The sequence below is a fragment of the Somniosus microcephalus genome, chromosome 5 (genome assembly GCF_052327205.1).
Source record: "Somniosus microcephalus isolate GS21.2 chromosome 5, FLI_Smic_1.0, whole genome shotgun sequence".
Lineage (NCBI taxonomy): Eukaryota > Metazoa > Chordata > Chondrichthyes > Squaliformes > Somniosidae > Somniosus > Somniosus microcephalus.
In genome coordinates, this window is record NC_140991.1 from 313,791,289 (window position 1) to 313,810,186 (window position 18,898).

Genomic DNA, 18,898 nt, shown 5'->3' on the forward strand with positions numbered 1-18,898 from the left:
ATCATCCTCCGGCATTTCCGCTACCTCCAAAGTGATCCCACCACCAAACGTATCTTCCCCTCCCCTCTCAGCATTCCGCAGGGACCGCTCCCTCCGAGACACCCTAGTCCACTCCTCTATCACCCCAAACAGCCCTTCCTCTTCGCCCGGCACCTTCCCGTGCAAGCGGAGGAGATGTAACACCTGCCCCTATACCTCCCCCCTTCCCACTGTCCAGGGCCCCAAACACCCCTTCCAGGTGAAACAGCGATTTACTTGTACTTCTCGCAATCTAGTATACTGTATTCGCTGCTCACGATGCGGTCTCCTCTACATTGGGGAGACCAAACGCAGATTGGGTGACCGCTTTGCGGAACACCTCCGTTCAGTCCGTAAGGGTGACCCCGAGCTTCCGGTCGCCTGTCATTTTAATTCACCGCTCCATTCCCACTCGGACCTCACCGTCCTCGGCCTCTTGTATTGTTCCACGGAAGCTCAACGTAAACTCGAGGAACAGCACCTCATCTTCCGATTAGGCAGTCTGCAGCCTTCCGGACTCAATATCGAGTTCAACAATTTCAGATCATAAGCTCGGCCCCCATTTCATTTTCTCTTGTAATTGTTCCACTCCTTTCCCCCCCCCCCTTTCCTTTTGTTTCTCTCTCACACCTGGCAGCTATCTTTTGCCCTGCCAGTACACTTTACACCTAATCCCAGCCTATTACCATCTCGTCTAGCTTCTAATCTCTTTTACTTCTTTTGTTTCTTTTATTCTTTTGTCCGATCGCAGCCCCGCCTCCGATCTAGTTTCTTTTCTTTCCAGTTTTGAAGAAGGGTCCAACCCGAAACGTCAACTCAAATTTCTCTCCACGGATGTTGCCTGACCTGCTGAGTTTTTCCAGCATTTTCTGTTGTTATTTCGCATTTCTATAGCGTCTTTCACGACCACCGGACGTCCCAAAGCGCTTTACAGCCAATGAAGTACCTTTTGAAGTGTAGTCACTGTTGTAATGTAGGAAACGCAGCAGCCAATTTGCGCACAGCAAGCTCCCACAAACCACAATGTGATAATGACCCGATAATCTGTTTCAGTGATGTTGATTGAGGAATAAATATTGGCCCCAGGACACCGGGGAGAACTCCCCCTGCCGAAATATTGCCAGGGGATCTTTTACATCCACCTGAGAGAGCAGACGGGGCCTCGGTTTAACGTCTCATCCGAAAGACGGCACCTCCGACAGTGCGGCGCTCCCTCAGCACTGCATTGGGAGTGTCAGCCTAGATTGTTGTGCTCAAGTCTCTGGAGTGGGATTTGAACCCGCAACCTCCTGACTCGGAGGCGAGAGTGCCGCCCACTGAGCCACGGCTGACACAAGGCTAGACGGATAGTAGAGTGAAGACTAGACCACACTCAAATACTTGGTAAATATAATTAAAACAAACACACTGGAAAATTTTTTTTAAACCATGAAACGAGAAAACTGTTTGTGGGAGCTTGCTGTGCGCAAACTGGCTGCCACGTTTCCCACATTACAACAGTGACTCCACTTCAAAAAGTACTTCATTGGCTGTAAAGCGCTTTGGGACATCCGGTGATCGTGAAAGACGCTACAGAAATGCAAGTCTTTCTTTTCAGATCTTGTCTAGGATGGGAGATATCGTTTTAAAACACACCCGTTCGCAAGTTGGTTTAATTAAAGCAGCAAGAGCTGTCACACCTAACACCCAACTACAGCTTCTGTTCCCGGCGCAGATCTGGGCGGGGGGGGGGTCCAGTACTGGCTCAAGTCCTCGGCCAATTCCGCTAACTTCGCGGGTTCGGGAAATCTTTTTCAATCTCCGCAGTCCGCAAAAGCCGTGGAGTATTACAGCCCGCGGCTGCCATTTTCAGCTTCTGTCTGCAGCTCGAGTTTCACCGCCCGGTTCATTTTTAATGGGCAGAACACCGCGCACTGGGAAGCAAAGAAACACAGGCTGCAAAAATCACAGGCCAGGAGTCTATTTAGAACACGCAGAACACTCCGGTTTTTGAACTAAGCCAGATGGTGTGGAAACGCTATTGCTATATTTAAAGGGTTCAGTTCTGCAGTGGGTCCCATCGGCCTAACAGGTTTGGCAAAGGCGATGCCTCATGAGTGGAGAAGCAACAGATGCGGTGCAGCAACAAAACAGTTCAGACGAGAGAGCTGCCAGTGTGTGTACGTAAGGAGAGCTGAAATGTTTGTCCACTGCCAACCCATAATAAAAACAGAGTGAAAACATTTTGAAATATAGTAGGATAGCAAAATACTGCAGATGCTGGAAATCCGAAATAACAACAGAAAATGCTGGAAAAACTCAGCAGGCCAGGCAACATCCGTGGAGAGAAATCAGAGCTGACGTTTCGGGTCAAAGCCCTTTTTCAAAACTGGAAAGAAAATAAAATAGATCGAAGGCAGGGCTGCGATAGAACAAAAGAACTAAAAAAGACATTAAGAGGTGTTCAAAACCAAACGAGATGGTAATAGGACAAGTGGAGACAAAAGACGGCTGAGATGAGGTGTGAAGTGTACTGGCAGAATGAGAGACAGCTGCCATGTGGGAGAGAGAAAAAAGGAAAGGGGGGGGGGGGGAGGGAAGGCCCAAAACAAAGGGGTGGAAAGAAATATAAGTAAAAAAGTAATAGGGGCCGAGGTTATGATCTGAAATTGTTGAACTCGATATTGAGTCCGGAAGGCTGTAAAGTGCCTAATCGGAAGATGAGGTGCTGTTCCTCGAGTTTACGTTGAGCTTCCGTGGAACAATGCAAGAGGCCGAGGACGGTGAGGTCCGAGTGGTTTGTTATCCATCACTGCAACTGATCAGTGACTGGTTTTACCTTGAGTAGCATAGTGCAAACTATTATACAGATATCTGCAAAACCCCTGTTCATATAGGTACAAGTTCAAATGTACACTTTACAACATAAAAGGGCAAGCTTAAACTAAGCTTCTAATTCCAGTTACTCGAAAATGCGTACACAGGAAGCAAAGAAAATTATCGAAAGAAAGATTTGCATTTATATAGCAACTTTCACAACCTCAGGACGTCCCAAAGCGCTTCACAGCCAATACTTTTGAAGTGTAGTCACTGTTGTAATGTGGGAAACACGGCAGCCAATTTGCGCACAGCAAGCTCCCACAAACAGCAATGTGGTAATGACCAGATCATCTGTTTTTAGTGATGTTGTTTGAGGGATAAATATTGGCCCCAGGGCAGCGGGGAGAACTCCCCTGCTCTTCAAAACAGTGCTATGGGATCTTTTATGTCCACCCAAGAGGACAGACGGGGCCTCGGTTTAACGTCTCATCCGAAAGACGGCACCTCCGACAGTGCGGCACTCCCTCAGCACTGCACTGCACTAGATGCAAGAAGGATGTTCCCGATGGCGGGGGAGTCCAGAACCAGGGGTCACAGTCTAAAGATAAGGGGTAAGCCATTTAGGACTGAGATGAGGAGGAATTTCTTCACCCAGAGAGTGGTGAACCTGTGGAATTCTCTACCACAGAAGGCAGTTGAGGCCAATTCATTAAATATATTCAAGAAGGAGTTGGATATATTTCTTAAGGCTAAAGGGATCAAGGGATATGGGGAGAAGGCAGGGACAGGGTACTGAGTTTGGATGATCAGCCATGATCTCATTGAATGGCGGAGCAGGCTCGAGGGGCCGAATGGCCTACTCCTGCTCCTATCTTCTATGTTTCTATGTCAGCCTGGAATTTTTGTGCTCAAGTCTCTGGAGTGGGACTTGAACCCACAACCTTCTGACTCAGAAGGAGAGGGAGTTACCCACTGAGCGACGGCTGACAGTGAAGGCTCCCGGTTTATCGAGTCTTCATGCAGGACTTTCTCTCTCAATACTGAAGTAGCAACTGAAGCAAAGGTAAACTGCAAGCTTTTAAAAAGAAATAAATAAACCAAGCACATACCTTGAAGGAGTTGGGTCATCTTGACCAAGGCGTGACATAATGTTTATTAAGGTGTTTATGCCTGTTAAAAAGGAACACAGGAACAGGAAGTGTGGAGGTGATTCACTCTCAAAGACAAGCTATTGAAATATTGGATAAAAGATGCAGTAACCGCTGAATATTGTGGACAACAACAACACCTTGTATTTATCTAGTGCCTTCAACGTAGTAAAACGTCCCAAGGAGCTTCACAGGGAGCGATTATCAAACACAATTTGACACTGAGCCACATAAGGAGACATCAGGGCAGATGACCAAAAAACTTGGTCAAAGAGGTAGGTTTTACGGAGCATCTTAAAGGAGGAAAGAGAGGCGGAGAGGTTTAGGGAGGGAATTCCAGAGTTTAGGGCCCAGGCAGCTGAAGGCACAGCCACCAATGGTGGAGCGATTAAAATCGGGCATGCTCAGGAGGGCAGAATTAGAAGAGCGCAGAGATCTCGGAGAGTTGTAGGGCTGGAGGAGGCTACAGAGATAGGGAGGGGCGAGGCTGTGGAGGGATTTGAAAACAAGGATGAGAATTTTGAAAATCGAGGTGTTGCTTAACCGGGAGCCAATATAGGTCAGCGAGCACAGGGGGTGATGGGTGAACGGGACTTGGTGCGAGTTTGGATGACTTCAAGTTTACGTAGGGTAGAATGTGGGAGGCCGGCCAGGAGTGCGTTGGAATAGTCAAGTCTAGAGGTAACAAAGGCAATGATGAGGGTTTCAGCAGCGGATGAGCTGGGGCAGGGGCGGAGACGGGCAATGTTACGGAGGTGGAAATAGGCGGTCTTTGTTATGGTGCGGACATGTGATCGGAAGCTCATTTCAGGGTCAAATATGACACTAAGATTGCCAACAGTGTGGTTCAGCCTTAGACAGATGCGAGGGAGAGGGATGGAGTCAGTGGCTCGGGAACGGAGTTTCTGGCGGGGACCGAAGACAATGGCTTCGGTCTTCCCAATATTTAATTGGAGAAAATTCCTGCTCATCCAGAACTGGATGTCAGACAAGCAGTCTGACAATTTAGGGATGGTGGAGGGGTTGAGAGAAGAGGTAGTGAGGTAGAGCTGGGTGTCATCAGCGTACATGTGGAAACTGACACTGTGTTTTCGGATGATGTCATCAAGGGGCAACAGGAGGGGGCCAAGGATAGATCCTTGGGGGACGCCAGAGGTAACGATGTGGGAGCAGGAAGAGAAGCCGTTGCAGGTTACGATTAGATAGATAATATATAAACGATAAGAGAACGGAGCGCACAGCGGTTTAGACACCCGTGATCTAACGTTGCAGAATACGAAAGCAGGACGTGTGAAATTTACCATGCGACATTAATGTCGTGGCATCGCCCTGTCCAGTTTCAAAGCAAACTTTCAATGACCAACTTCACAGCACTGTGAGCCTTACCACAGTGAGCCTTACCACAGTGAGCCTTACCACAGTGAGCTTTACCACAGTGAGCTTTACCACAGTGTGCTTTACCAGTGAGCCTTACCACAATGCGCTTTACCACAGTGAGCCTTACCACAGTGAGCCTTACCACAGTGAACTTTACCAGTGAGCTTTACCACAGTGAGCTTTACCACAGTGAGCTTTACCACAGTGAGCTTTACCACAGTGTGCTTTACCACAGTGAACTTTACCAGTGAGCCTTACCACAGTGCGCTTTACCACAGTGAGCCTTACCACAGTGCGCTTTACCACAGTGCGCTTTACCAGTGAGCATTACCACAGTGAGCTTTACCACAGTGAGCTTTACCACAGTGAGCCTTACCACAGTGAGCCTTACCACAGTGAGCCTTACCACAGTGCGCTTTACCACAGTGAGCTTTACCACAGTGAGCTTTACCACAGTGAGCTTTACCACAGTGAGCTTTACCACAGTGTGCTTTACCACAGTGAACTTTACCAGTGAGCCTTACCACAGTGCGCTTTACCAGTGAGCCTTACCACAGTGCGCTTTACCACAGTGCGCTTTACCAGTGAGCATTACCACAGTGAGCTTTACCACAGTGAGCTTTACCACAGTGAGCTTTACCACAGTGAGCCTTACCACAGTGAGCTTTACCACAGTGAGCCTTACCACAGTGAGCTTTACCACAGTGAGCCTTACCACAGTGTGCTTTACCACAGTGTGCTTTACCACAGTGAACTTTACCAGTGAGCCTTACCACAGTGCGCTTTACCACAGTGAGCCTTACCACAGTGCGCTTTACCACAGTGCGCTTTACCAGTGAGCATTACCACAGTGAGCTTTACCACAGTGAGCTTTACCACAGTGAGCTTTACCACAGTGAGCCTTACCACAGTGAGCTTTACCACAGTGAGCCTTACCACAGTGAGCTTTACCACAGTGAGCCTTACCACAGTGAGCTTTACCACAGTGAGCTTTACCACAGTGAGCCTTACCACAGTGAGCCTTACCACAGTGAGCCTTACCACAGTGAGCCTTACCACAGTGAGCCTTACCACAGTGAGCTTTACCACAGTGAGCCTTACCACAGTGAGCAGGGCCACTGGTTTATTGGAACAGAGTAGGTCCAGTTCTATTTTTATAGCACGAGATTCCGAATCTTCACTCCTAATTCCCCGATTTCGTCGGTTTTTCCATGATAATGAGAAACCATGACCTTCCTTACCAGGGTAGATTTCAAGGGGAATTTGCAACCCCCAGTGCAGTGGTTTGTTCACTTGGAGGGCGTGGCGGGAGAGTTCCAGAGTGCGACACTTTCTCTATGACAGGTGCGTATTGAGGAGGACCTTTTCTTCCTGACCACTTGCTGGGTTGGACATCACCTCTTACAGAAAGTCGGCACTGCAGGGAATTCAGGGCCAGCGTGATCTCCTGGACTAGTTTCGATCGCCTCAATGGGTTGGAGAGGAATTTCCCAGATTTTTTTTCTCTCCCTAATTGGCCCGGGGATTTTTTTTTAGCCTCTCCCAGGAGATCGCGTGGCTTCGGGTGGGGTGGGGAGTGTAGCTATTGCGAGACACGAGGTATCGCAATTGTGTGGGAAAGGCTGGATGGTCCAGAGATCCTTTACCTGTCCGTCATTGTTTGTATGCTCGTCCGAACGTTCGTAAACTTCTTCAACAAATGACAAAGCCCAATGGCTGTTGTGATTCAGTTTCCCATTTACCTTTCTTCCTCATGTACATGTGATGAACCTTCCTGTCTCCGTACTTGGGTTGCCGGATCCCGCAGTTTGACAAAGAGTTTCTTGCATGATCTGGGTTCATTCCGAAATTCAGATGGTGGCTTGGGTGGGTCATTGCAAGCTAAAGGCAAGGACATGGGCATTGAGAATTAACCATTCACAAACATTACTGAACAGAAAGTCAAAGATGCAATAATATCTTACCGACAAGTAATATCTCTACCACTGAGTTGCCCAAGATAACTTGTGTTAACTACGTAAGCTCAGTGTAAACTCGAGGAACAGCACCTCATCTTCTGATTAGGCACTTTACACCTTCCGGACTCAATATCGAGTTCAACAATTTCAGATCATAACCTCGGCCCCGATTATATTTTTTATCCACACTTTTGGTTTGTGCCTTTTCCTTTTCGCTCTCTCCCACATGGCAGCTGTCTTTCACTCTGCCAGCGCATTTCACACTTCATCTAGAGCCATTGTTTGTCTCTTTACCTGTCCTATTACCATCTCGTCTCACCTTGAATATCTCTCAATGTCTCTTCTTTCATCCCCTCCCCCATTTCCCAGCCCCCAACGGCCTTTTAATCTGTTTCATTTCCTGCCTTTTTTCCTCAGTTCTGAAGAAGGGTTTCGACCTGAAACGTTGACTCTATTTCTCTCTCCACGGATGTTATCTGGCCTGCTGAGTTTTTCCAGTGTCTTCTGTGGTGTTAACTACTATTTGATGTGGGGTTTAGCATATACCAAGTTATAAAGAACACCGCTTTAATATTATGAGTGTCAGCCGGTGGCTCAGTGGGCAACACCCTTGCCTCTGAGTCAGAAGGTTGTGGGGGTCAAGTCCCACTCCAGAGACTCGAGCACAAAAATCTAGGCTGACGCACCCAGTGCAGTGCTGAGGGAGTGCTGCACTGTCGGAGGTGCCGTCTTTCGGATTTGATGTTAAACCGAGGCCCCGTCTGCCCTCTCAGGTGGACATAAAGGATCCCCTGGCCACTATATCAAAGAGGAGCAGTGGAGTTATTCCCCGGTGTCCCGGCCAATATTAACCCCTCAATCAACATCACTAAAAACAGATTATCTGATCATTATCACATTGCTGTCTGTGGGAGCTTGCTGTGCGCAAATTGGCTTCCTACATCACAACAGTAACTACACTTCAAAAAAGTACTTCATTGGGTGTAAAGCGCTTTGGGACGTCCTGCACGATAAAATGCTTGCCTTTCTTTCTAATCTGGCCCAGGCACAGCTATCTGCAAATGAGACAAAAACAATAAAAAAAAACATACTTTGCAGGCGAGACAGCAGCAGAGAAATAGTTACAGACACATTCCTTCAGCTATAAGTCGACAGGCAGCCGCCCCGCCACCACAGGGATGATGCTGCTCGTCGCAGTCAAGGTCACTGCTGCCCTCAATCTTCAGCATCCTTCCAGGCTAACATATGGGACGCTTACAATGTAAGCCAATTTGCAGCAAGCAGATGCATCAAGCAGATGACCGATATGTTGCGCTCAACAGAGCAAACATGTTCATTATTTTCCCACTGGGAAGCAACTTCAGCCTGACAGGCCAGCGCACATTTGCCATATTGCTAGCTTCCCCTCAAAGCACAGGTATTCTTTGGTACCGTCCATGTCACTATCTTGGAGCAAATGCACGGTCTACCTGACCGGAGGCGAGCGACTTTCATGGGCAACAGGTCAGTGACCAGGAAAACCGCATCAGTCAGGTCTCAGGCGGAAATCACAATGTTTTTTATTTTTTGGCAATCCTCTGCGCCTAAAGCTTATTTGATGAGGGGAAAAAAAATCGATTACACAGATGACCCCTTGGAGACCAAGGCCGGCCTCTTCAGCCAGCCATGGCAAATTACACTCTTGTGCCAGCCCTGGTCGCAAACAGAGTTGGTAGCACTCTTTACCCATCTGATCGTAGCCAGAGCACTAGAGCATTTCTAGCAAGGACTTCTCTTCTGGCCCCAACACCAAGGATCCATTCCTAACCCGCTGCTCTTTCTCATCAATGCACTACCCCTTGGCGACATCATAAGAACATAAGAAATAGGAGGAGTAGGCCAATCGGCCCCTCGAGCCTGCTCCGCCATTTAATAAGATCATGGCTGATCTGATCCTAACCGCCAATCCACTATCACAGAACCATCTCCTAAATCTAACAGAATTAGACACACAAAATAGGAGCAGGATCAGGCTACACGGCCCCTGGGCCCGCTCCGCTACCCACAGGGCCATGACCGATCCGAACCTAGACTCCTGTCCAAATTCCTGCCCGATCCCCGTAACCCTTAATTCCCTTTACTTCTAGGAAACTGTCTATTTCTGTTTTAAATTTATGTAATGATGTAGCTTCTACAGCTTTTTGGGGCAGCATATTCCATGGACCTACCACCCTCTGAGTGAAGTAGTTCCTCCTCATCTCAGTTTTGAAAGAGCAGCCCCTTATTCTAAGACTATGCCCCCTAGTTCTAGTTTCACCCATCATCGGGAACATCTTCCCCGCATCCACCCGATCCAACCCCTTCACAATCTTGTATGTTTCAATAAGATCGCCTCTCATTCTTCTGAACTCCAATGGGTAGAGTCCCAATCTATTCAACCTCTCCTCATATGTCCATCCCCTCATCCCCGGGATTAACCGAGTGAACCTTCTTTGTACTGACTCGAGAGCAAGTATGTCCTTTCTTAAGTATGGACACCAAAACTGTACGCAGTATTCCAGGTGCGGTCTCACCAATACCTTGTACAACTGAAGCAATACCTCCCTATTTTTATATTCTACCCCCCTAGCAATGAAAGCCAACATTCCATTGGCCTTCTTAATCACTTGCTGCACCTGCATACTAACCTTTTGAGTTTCGTGCACCAGGACCCCTAGATCCCTTTGTACTTCAGTACTTTCCAGTTTCTTGCCATTAAGATAATAGCTTGCTCTACGATTTTTCCTGCCAAAGTGCATAACCTCACACTTTCCAGTATTGTATTCCATCTGCCAAATCTCTGCCCACTTACTTAGCCTGTCTATGTCCCTTTGCAGGTTTTTTATGTCCTCCTCACTCACTGCTTTCCCTCCCATCTTAGTATCATCTGCAAACTTTGATATGTTACATTCGGTCCCCTCCTCCAAATCGTTAATATAGATTGTAAAGAGTTGGGGACCCAGCACCGACCCCTGCGGAACACCACTAGTTACTGATTGCCATTCTGAGAATGAACCATTTATCCCAACTCTCTGCCTTCTGTTAGATAGCCAATCCTCTATCCATGCCAGAATATTACCCCCAATCCCGTGATTTTTTATCTTAAGCAATAATCTTTTGTGTGGCACCTTGTCAAATGCCTTTTGGAAGTCTAAATACACTACGTCCACTGGTTCCCCTTTATTCACCCTATATGTTACTTCCTCAAAGAACTCCAGCAAATTTGTCAAACATGACTTCCCCTTCATAAAACCATGCTGACTTTGTCCTATTAAATGATGATTATCCAAATGTCCTGTTACTGTCTCCTTAATAATGGACTCCAAAATTTTACCTACCACAGATGTTAGTCTAACCGGTCTATAGTTTCCAGCCTTCTGTCTACTGCCCTTTTTAAATAAGGGTGTTACATTAGCAGTTTTCCAGTCTGCCAGGACCTTTGCTGAGTCCAGGGAGTTTTGGAAAATTATTACCAATGCATCAACAATCCCTACCGCCACTTCCCTCAGGACCCTAGGATGTAAGCCATCAGGTCCAGGTGATTTATCCGCCTCGAGTCCCATTATTTTACCGAGTACCACTTCCTTAGTGATTTTGATCGTGTTTAGCTCCTCCCCCCCTATAGCCCCCTGTTTGTCCAGTGTTGGGATATTCTTAGTGTCTTCTACTGTAAAGACTGATACAAAATATTCATTCAGTATTTTTGCCATCTCCATATTTCCCACCATTAATTTCCCGGTCTCATCCTCTAAGGGGCCAACATTTACTTTAGCCACCCTTTTTCTTTTTATATAACTATAAAAACTCTTACTATCTGTTTTTATATTTTTTGCTAATTGACTTTCATAATCTATCTTCCCTTTCTTAATCAATCTTTTTGTTATTTTTTGCTGTCTTTTAAAGTTTTCCCAATCCTCTATCCTCCCACTAGATTTGGCTACCTTATATGCCCTTGTTTTTAGTCGAATACTATCCTTAAATTCTTTACTTAGCCACGGATGGCTGTCTTTTCTTTTACACCCTTTTCTTCTCAGTGGAATATATTTTTTTTGGAAGTTGTAAAATAACTCCTTAAATGTACACCACTGATCATGTATCGTCTTACCCTTTAATCTATTTTCCCAATCCACTCTACTCAATTCCGCTCTCATACCTTCATAGTCTCCTTTATTCAAGCTTAGCACGCTTGTTTGAGATCCAACCTTCTCACCCTCTAATTGAATATGGAATTCAACCATGTTATGGTCACTCATTCCAAGGGGATCCTTTACTAGGACATTTTTAATTAATCCTGTCTCGTTACACAGGACCAGATCTAAGGTTGCTTGCCCCCTGGTCGGTTCAGTTACATACTGCTCAAGAAACCCATCCCTAATACACTCAATGAACTCATCCTCAAGGCAGCCCTGCCCAATTTGATTTGTCCAATTAATATGATAGTTAAAATCCCCCATAATTATAGATGTTCCCTTATTACAAGCCTCAACTATTTCCTGATTGATACTCCGTCCAACATAGTTGCAACTGTTCGGAGGCCGATAGACTACGCCCACTAGTGTTTTTTTCCCCTTATTATTCCTTACCTTCACCCAAACTGTTTCATTATCCTGATCTTTTGACCCAATATCATTTCTCTGTATTACAGTGATTCCTTCCTTTATTAACATAGCCACCCCACCTCCCCTTCCTTCCTGCCTGTCTTTCCTGATCGTTAACTAACCTGGTATGTTTAATTCCCAGGCATTGTCACCCTGCAGCCATGTTTCTGTAATGGCCACAAGATCATACCCATATGTAGTTATTTGTGCCATTAACTCGTCTATTTTGTTACGAATGCTACGTGCATTCAGATAGAGAACTTTCAAATATGTTTTGTGACACTTAGTTCCTGCTTTTGCCCTTTTTATTACTTTACCTTTTACTCCATACCTTCTGCCCCTTCCTGACACGCTCTGGTTTTTAATTTCCCCACTGCTACCTAAGTCTATGACCTTCTCTGTTGTCATTTTTGTTATTTGCTCTCTAGGAACCTCCCCCCAACTAGTTAGTTTAAAGCCCTCTCTGCAGCCCTAGTTATATGATCTGCCAGGACTCTGGTCCCAGCACTGGCCAAGTGAAGCCCGTCCCAACGGAACAGCTCCCTCCTGCCCCAGTACTGGTGCCAGTGTCCCAGGAAGCAAAACCCATTTCTCCCACACCAGTCTTTGAGCCACGCATTTAACTCTCTAATTTTATTTGTCCTAGCCAAATTCGCTCGTGGCTCAGACCCTTGAGGTTCTGTTTTTTAATTTGACCCCTAGCTGCTCATACTCCTTTAGCAGAACCGGCTTCCTAGTCCTATCTACGTCGTTTGTACCAACATGGACCACGACAACTGGATCCACCCCCTCCCACTGCAAGTTTCTTTCCAGCCCAGAGGAGATGTCCTTAACCCTGGCACCGGGTAGGCAACACAGCCTTCGGGACTCTCGCTCTTGGCTGCAGAGAACTCTATCTATCCCCCTAATAATACTATCCCCTACCGCTACAACATTTCTAGTTACTCCCCCCTTTTGACTGGCCCCCCGTTCCACGGTGCTGTGGCCAGGTTGCTCATCCTCCCTGCAGTCCCTGTTCCCGTCCCCACAGGGAGTAAGAACCTCGAACCTGCTGGACAAGAGCAAGGGCTGCGGCTCCTCCAGCTCTACCTCCTGGATCCCTGTACCTGCCTCACTTGTAGTCACACCGTCCTGTCCCTGACCATGGGCTACATCTGAATTAATTAACTTCATAGGTGTGATCACCTCCTGATACACAGAGTCCAGGTACTTCTCCCCCTCCCTGATGTGTCGCAGTGTCTGAAGCTCAGACTCCAGCTCATCAACACGGAGCTGGTGTTCCTGTAGCAGCAGACACTTGTCACAGACGTAATCACCGTGAGCCTCAATGGGGTTCACCGGCTCCCACATCTCGCAACAGTAACACATCACCTGCTCCATTCTATGTAATTAAATTTTTTATTGTTAGTTATGTACACCCTCTGCCCGATTATAGATGCTAGTATCCCCTTTAATTAATTGGATTTAATTTAAATCAATCCCTCTAATTACACCAGTTAACTGGTTTACCAACAGTCACTCTGCACCAGAAAGGCCTTATTAACTACAACCCACAGAGTTAAAGTTTGAAAAGAGCACCTAACACCCCACTTACCCTAACTCACACACTTACCCAAACTCACAGCACTCTGCTGACTCGCACTCAGTGCTTGCTCGCACTAGCCTGGTCTTTTTATACTGTTTGTTTGTTTACAGCCAAATGAGTCACCCCTGCTGATTGGTTAGAAAACTGGTTTCCACTGCCTGCTGTGCCAATTTACTCCTACTGCAGTGTAACCTTGTTTTACTCTTCTTAAACCAACAGAATCCCAAATATTTAAGTTTTCCCCTTTACTTAAACTGCTTAAGTAATCTTATCAAGAATGATTTAAAGAGAAATAACAATTAAAGAACTCACACACTTACCCAAACTCACAGCACTCTCTGCTGACTCGCACTAGCCTGGTCTTTTTATACTGTTTGTTTGTTTACAGCCATGGGGTCAGTTTCCGTATGTACAGGAATGGCACCCAGCTCTACCTCTGCATCATCTCTCTTGACCCCCTCCACTGCCTCTGTGCTGTCAGACTGCTTGTTCGACAGCCACACCTGGATGACCGGCGATTCCTCCATGTAAGCACTATGAAGCCCAAGACCATTGTCTTTAGCCCCCACCAGAAACACATATCCTCACCAACCCAACCCAAGCCCCCCATCTTGTCTACTGTCTCGGACTGAACTAGACTGCTCGCAACTTCGAAACCTTGTTCAACCCGGAGTGCGAGTTTCCGACCTCATAGCCTCTCCATCATAAAGTTTGCCCAATTCCACTTACGTAGCATTGTCCGCCTCCATCGCTTCCTCAGCCCATCTGCCGCTGAAACCCTCGTCAATGCCTTGGTCATCTCCAGACTCGATTACTGTATTGTTCTCCTGGACATCTTCCCACCCTCCACCATCCGTAAGCTCGAGCTCATCCAAACTTATGCTGCTCATATCCTGTCCTGCTCACCAATCACATGCGTCCTCACTGACCTCCATGTTGGCTCCAGGTCCCAAAGCGTCGCAAATTTAAAATTCCCGCGCTCATCGTGAAATCCTTCCATGGTCTCACTCCTCCCCATCTCTGTAACCTCTCCCAGCATCCTCTGTTCCTCCAACTCCGGCCTCTTGTGTAGCCTGCATTCCACTAGCGGCCATGCCTTCATCCACCCAGGTGCCACTCTCCGGAATTCTCTCTCTAAACCCCCCGGCCTCTCCCTCGCTCTCTTTCCTTTGAGACCCTCCTTAAAACTCACCTCTTTGACCAAGCTTTTAGTTTCCCCGCCACCGCCCCCCCCCCCCCCCGATCTAATTTCTCCTTCTTTGGCTCAGCGCCCATTTCCCATGCACTCCTGTGAAGCACCTTGGATTAGTGCTGTATAACTGCAGGTTGCTGTGGTTGAGTAAGTGAATGGCGGTCAGTACTGGCCCACTCTGCACTCAGTGCCGGTAATGTCCAGCATGCTTTCCTGTCAGAGGCCCAACACTGCGTTTGCTCTGTCCCTCTACAAGCCGACTTACTTTCAGGCAAAGACGCCGTGTTGAAAAATTGAAAGTCACCCCATCCCACGTCTTCAAAAAGCACCTACATGATTCCCAACCTGCACCCCAGTGTGTGCGCGCACGCCCGAGTACATAAAGCAGCAATTAGGAAAGAAAGACTCGCAATTTCTACAGCACCGTTCATGACCTCAGGACGTCCCAAAGCGCTTTACGGCGAAGCGTGAATGAATAATCAAAAAGAATGATATATGGCTCAAGGCAACCCTTAAAGTACAGGGCTGAAAGTTTTCTTTGTGGGAACTGTCGATTCGTAAGCTTGGTTCAGTGAAAATATTTTTTAAAGTTATACCATCAGATCACACTGCCAGTGTATCAAATAAGAAAAAAAATGACAAAACAAGTGCTGTACCGTTACAATAACAAACTCCAAACCAGAGGAACTTGACAGTAAAAAAAGAAAGACCTCGAACTGATACAGAGACATAGGAAGACATGGCATTCACTGCTTCAACATTACCATCGACAATAAAACGTGATAAACATTCTCTCTCTTAACCTAGTCCCTTCGCAGAGGTCAAGGGTACACTGAAAGGAACAGTAAAGCTGTAGAAATCAGTGAATTGTAGCATTCAAGCAAGTACTGGGATGAAAAAGTGGAAGGCTTCAAACAAGTATCTTACATATATTTTGCAACTTTGAGCTTGTAACAGGAACGACAGACTTGCATTTCTATAGCGCCTTTCACGACCACCGGGCGTCCCAAAGTGCTTTACAGCCAATTAAGTACTTTTTGAAGTGTAGTCACTGTTGTAATGTAGGAAATGCGGCAGCCAATTTGCGCACAGCAAGCTCCCACAAACAGCAATGTGATAATGACCAGATAATCTGTTTTTAGTGATGTTGATTGAGGGATAAATATTGGCCCCAGGACGCCGGGGAGAACTCCCCCTGCTCTTCTTCAAAATAGTGCCGTGGGATCTTTTACGTCCACCTGAGAGAGCAGACGGGGCCTCGGTTTAACGTCTCATCCACATAAAAGGCGGATATCGTTAACCATAATCAACATCCAATTGTTTCCATATTCACGGGCCTTAAGATTTGAAATGCAGAGAAAGGGCATTGGAGAACAGATTTTCTTTTTACTTGCTACCTCTGCTTTCAGTGGCATTGTTAAAACAAAAACACTCAGGAATAAGAGTGATCAAAAGACACTGGTACATGAAAAGATACCTCAGCTTGAGCACAAAAAGTCGAGGCTGACACTCCAGTGCAGGAAGATGGTTGTGGTGGTTGGTGGTCAATCATCACAGCCCCAGGACATCGCTGCAGGAGTTCCTCAGGGCAGTGTCCTAGGCCCAACCATCTTAAGCTGCTTCATCAATGACCTTCCCTCCAACATAAGGTCAGGAATGGGGATGCTCGCTGATGACTGCACAGTGTTCAGTGCCATTCACAACTCCTCAGATAATGAAGCAGTCCATGCCCGCATGCAGCAAGACCTGGACGATGTTCAGGCTTGGGCTGATAAGTGGCAGGTAACATTCGCGCCGCAGAAGTGGCAGGCAATGACTATCTCCAACAAGCGAGAGTCTAATCACCTCCCCTTGACATTCAACGGCATTGCCATCACCAAATCCCCCACCACCAACATCCTGGGGGGGGTCACCATTAACCAGAAACTTAACAGGACCAGCCACATTAATACTGTGGCAACAAGAGCAGGTCAGAGGCTGGGTATTCTGAGGCGGGTGTCTCACCTCCTGACTCCTCAAAGCCTTTCCACCATCTATAAGGCAGTCAGGAGTGTGATGGAATACTCTCCACTTGCCTGGATGAGTGCAGCTCCAACAACACTCAAGAAGCTCGACACCATCCAGGACAAAGCAGCCCACTTGATTGGCACCCCATCCACCGCCTTAAACATTCACTCCCTCCACCACCGGCGTACCGTGGCTGCAGTGTGTACCATCTACAAGATGCACTGCAGCAACTCGCCAAGGCTTCTTCGGCAGCACCTCCCAAACCCGCGACCTCTTCCACCTAGGACAAGGGCAGCAGGTGCATGGGAACACCACCACCTCCAAGTTCCCCTCCAAGTCACACACCATCCTGACTTAGAAGTATATCGCCGATCCTTCATCGTCGCTGGGTCAAAATCCTGGAACTCCCTCCCTAACAGCACTGTGGGAGCACCTTCACCACACGGACTGCAGCGGTTCAAGGCGGCGGCTCACCACCACCTTCTCGAGGATAATTAGGGATGGGCAATAAATGCTGGCCTTGCCAACGATGCCCAGATCCCATAAGCAAATTTTTTTTTAAAGTACTGAGGGAGCGCTGCACTGTCGGAGGTGCCGCCTTTCGGACAAGACGTTAAACCGAGGCCCTGTTTGCTCTCTCAGGTGGACGTAAAAGATCCCACAGCACTATTTTGAAGAAGAGCAGGGGAGTTTCCCCTGGTGTCCTGGGGCCAATATTTATCCCTCAATCAACATCACTAAAACTGATTATCTGGTCATTATCACATTGCTGTTTGTGGGAGCTTGCTGTGCGCAAATTGGTTGCCGCGTTTCCTACATTACAACAGTGACCACACTTCAAAAAGTACTTCATTGGCTGCAAATCGCTTTGGGACGTCCGGAGGTCATGAAAGGCGCTATAGAAATGCAAGTCTTTTTTTTTTTTTCTTTTCAACGGTTCCCACCAGTTCCTGACTTGAAGGTCAAACCTTTTGAATAAGTGTTAAGGACAGAGTGTTGCCATTAATGACCGGCAGAGAGAAAAATAACACAGCTTCATAGCAACATTAAAACAAGCCTACAGTTTGTTCTCAGCCCTCAGTATATCCACAGGGAAAACAAGGGTCAGCGGATGAATAAAAGCAGCAGCGAGTTAAAATCCCTGCAGTTTTTCAGTGGATATTTGAGTCTCTATTGCGATAGAGAGCAGAGTCAGCCTGCTTCTTTTTCCAATAATTGGAAAACTTTCAAATAGTTAGAAACTGCGTAGAGTCTTATACCAGGTCCATGCAAACTTTGAAGAGTTTTAACTCTGAGCAAGAAAGAAAGGTCACTGCATTCATTCCAAAACAGTCAGTCACGCTGCCATAGAGGGAGTGCAGCGAAGGTTCACCAGGCTGATTCCTGGGATGGCAGGACTGTCGTATGAGGAGAGATTGGGTCGACTAGGCCTGTATTCACAGAAATCACAGAAACCCCACAGTGCAGATAGAGGCCATTTCGGCCCATCGAGCCTGCACCGACACATATCCCACCCGATCCCCGTAACCCCACGTATTTAATCCCCCTAACACTAAGGTTCAATTTATCATAGCCAATCAACCTAACCCGCACATCTTTGGACTGTGGGAGGAAACCCACGCAAACACGGGGAGAATGTGCAAACTCCACACAGACAGTCGCCCGAGGCCGGATTCGAACCCGGGTCCCTGGCGCTGTGAGGCAACAGTGCTAACCACTATGCCACCGTGCTAAGAGTTCACTAGAGTTTAGAAGAATGAGAGGGGATCTCATTGAAAGGTATAAAATTCTGACAGGGCTAGACAGACTGGATGCAGGGAGGATGTTTCCCCTGGCTGGGGGGGACTAGAACGAGGGGTCACAGTCTCAGGATACGGGGTAGGACATTTAGGACTGAGATGAGGAGAAATTTCTTCACTCAGAGGGTGGTGAACCGGTGGAATTCTCTACCACAGGAGGCTGTGGAGGCCAAGTCACTGAATATATTTAAGAAGGAGATAGATAGATTTTGAGACACAAAAGGCATCAAGGGGTATGGGGAGAGAGCGGGAATATGGTATTGAGATAGAGGATCAGCCATGATCATATTGAATGGTGGAGCAGGCTCCAAGGGCTGAATGGCCGACTCCTGCTCCTATTTTCCTATGTTTCTATGTTTGCAAAGCACATCGAGACATTCTGTGCACAGCACGATCCCG

General features: G+C 47.2%; 1 protein-coding gene across 2 annotated transcripts in view; it reads right to left on the reverse strand.

Moving 5' to 3' along the window:
• Window positions 1-18,898, reverse strand: part of drosha (drosha ribonuclease III) — a 213,962-nt gene that overhangs the window by 114,723 nt on the left and 80,341 nt on the right. For both annotated transcript variants that reach the window (XM_085989256.1, XM_085989257.1), the window contains exons 18-19: window positions 7,085-7,223; window positions 3,927-3,987 (exon numbers count right to left, since the gene is read on the reverse strand). In XM_085989256.1, coding sequence (XP_085845382.1) covers window positions 3,927-3,987; window positions 7,085-7,223 — 200 coding nt within the window. The remainder of the gene's footprint in view (window positions 1-3,926; window positions 3,988-7,084; window positions 7,224-18,898) is intronic.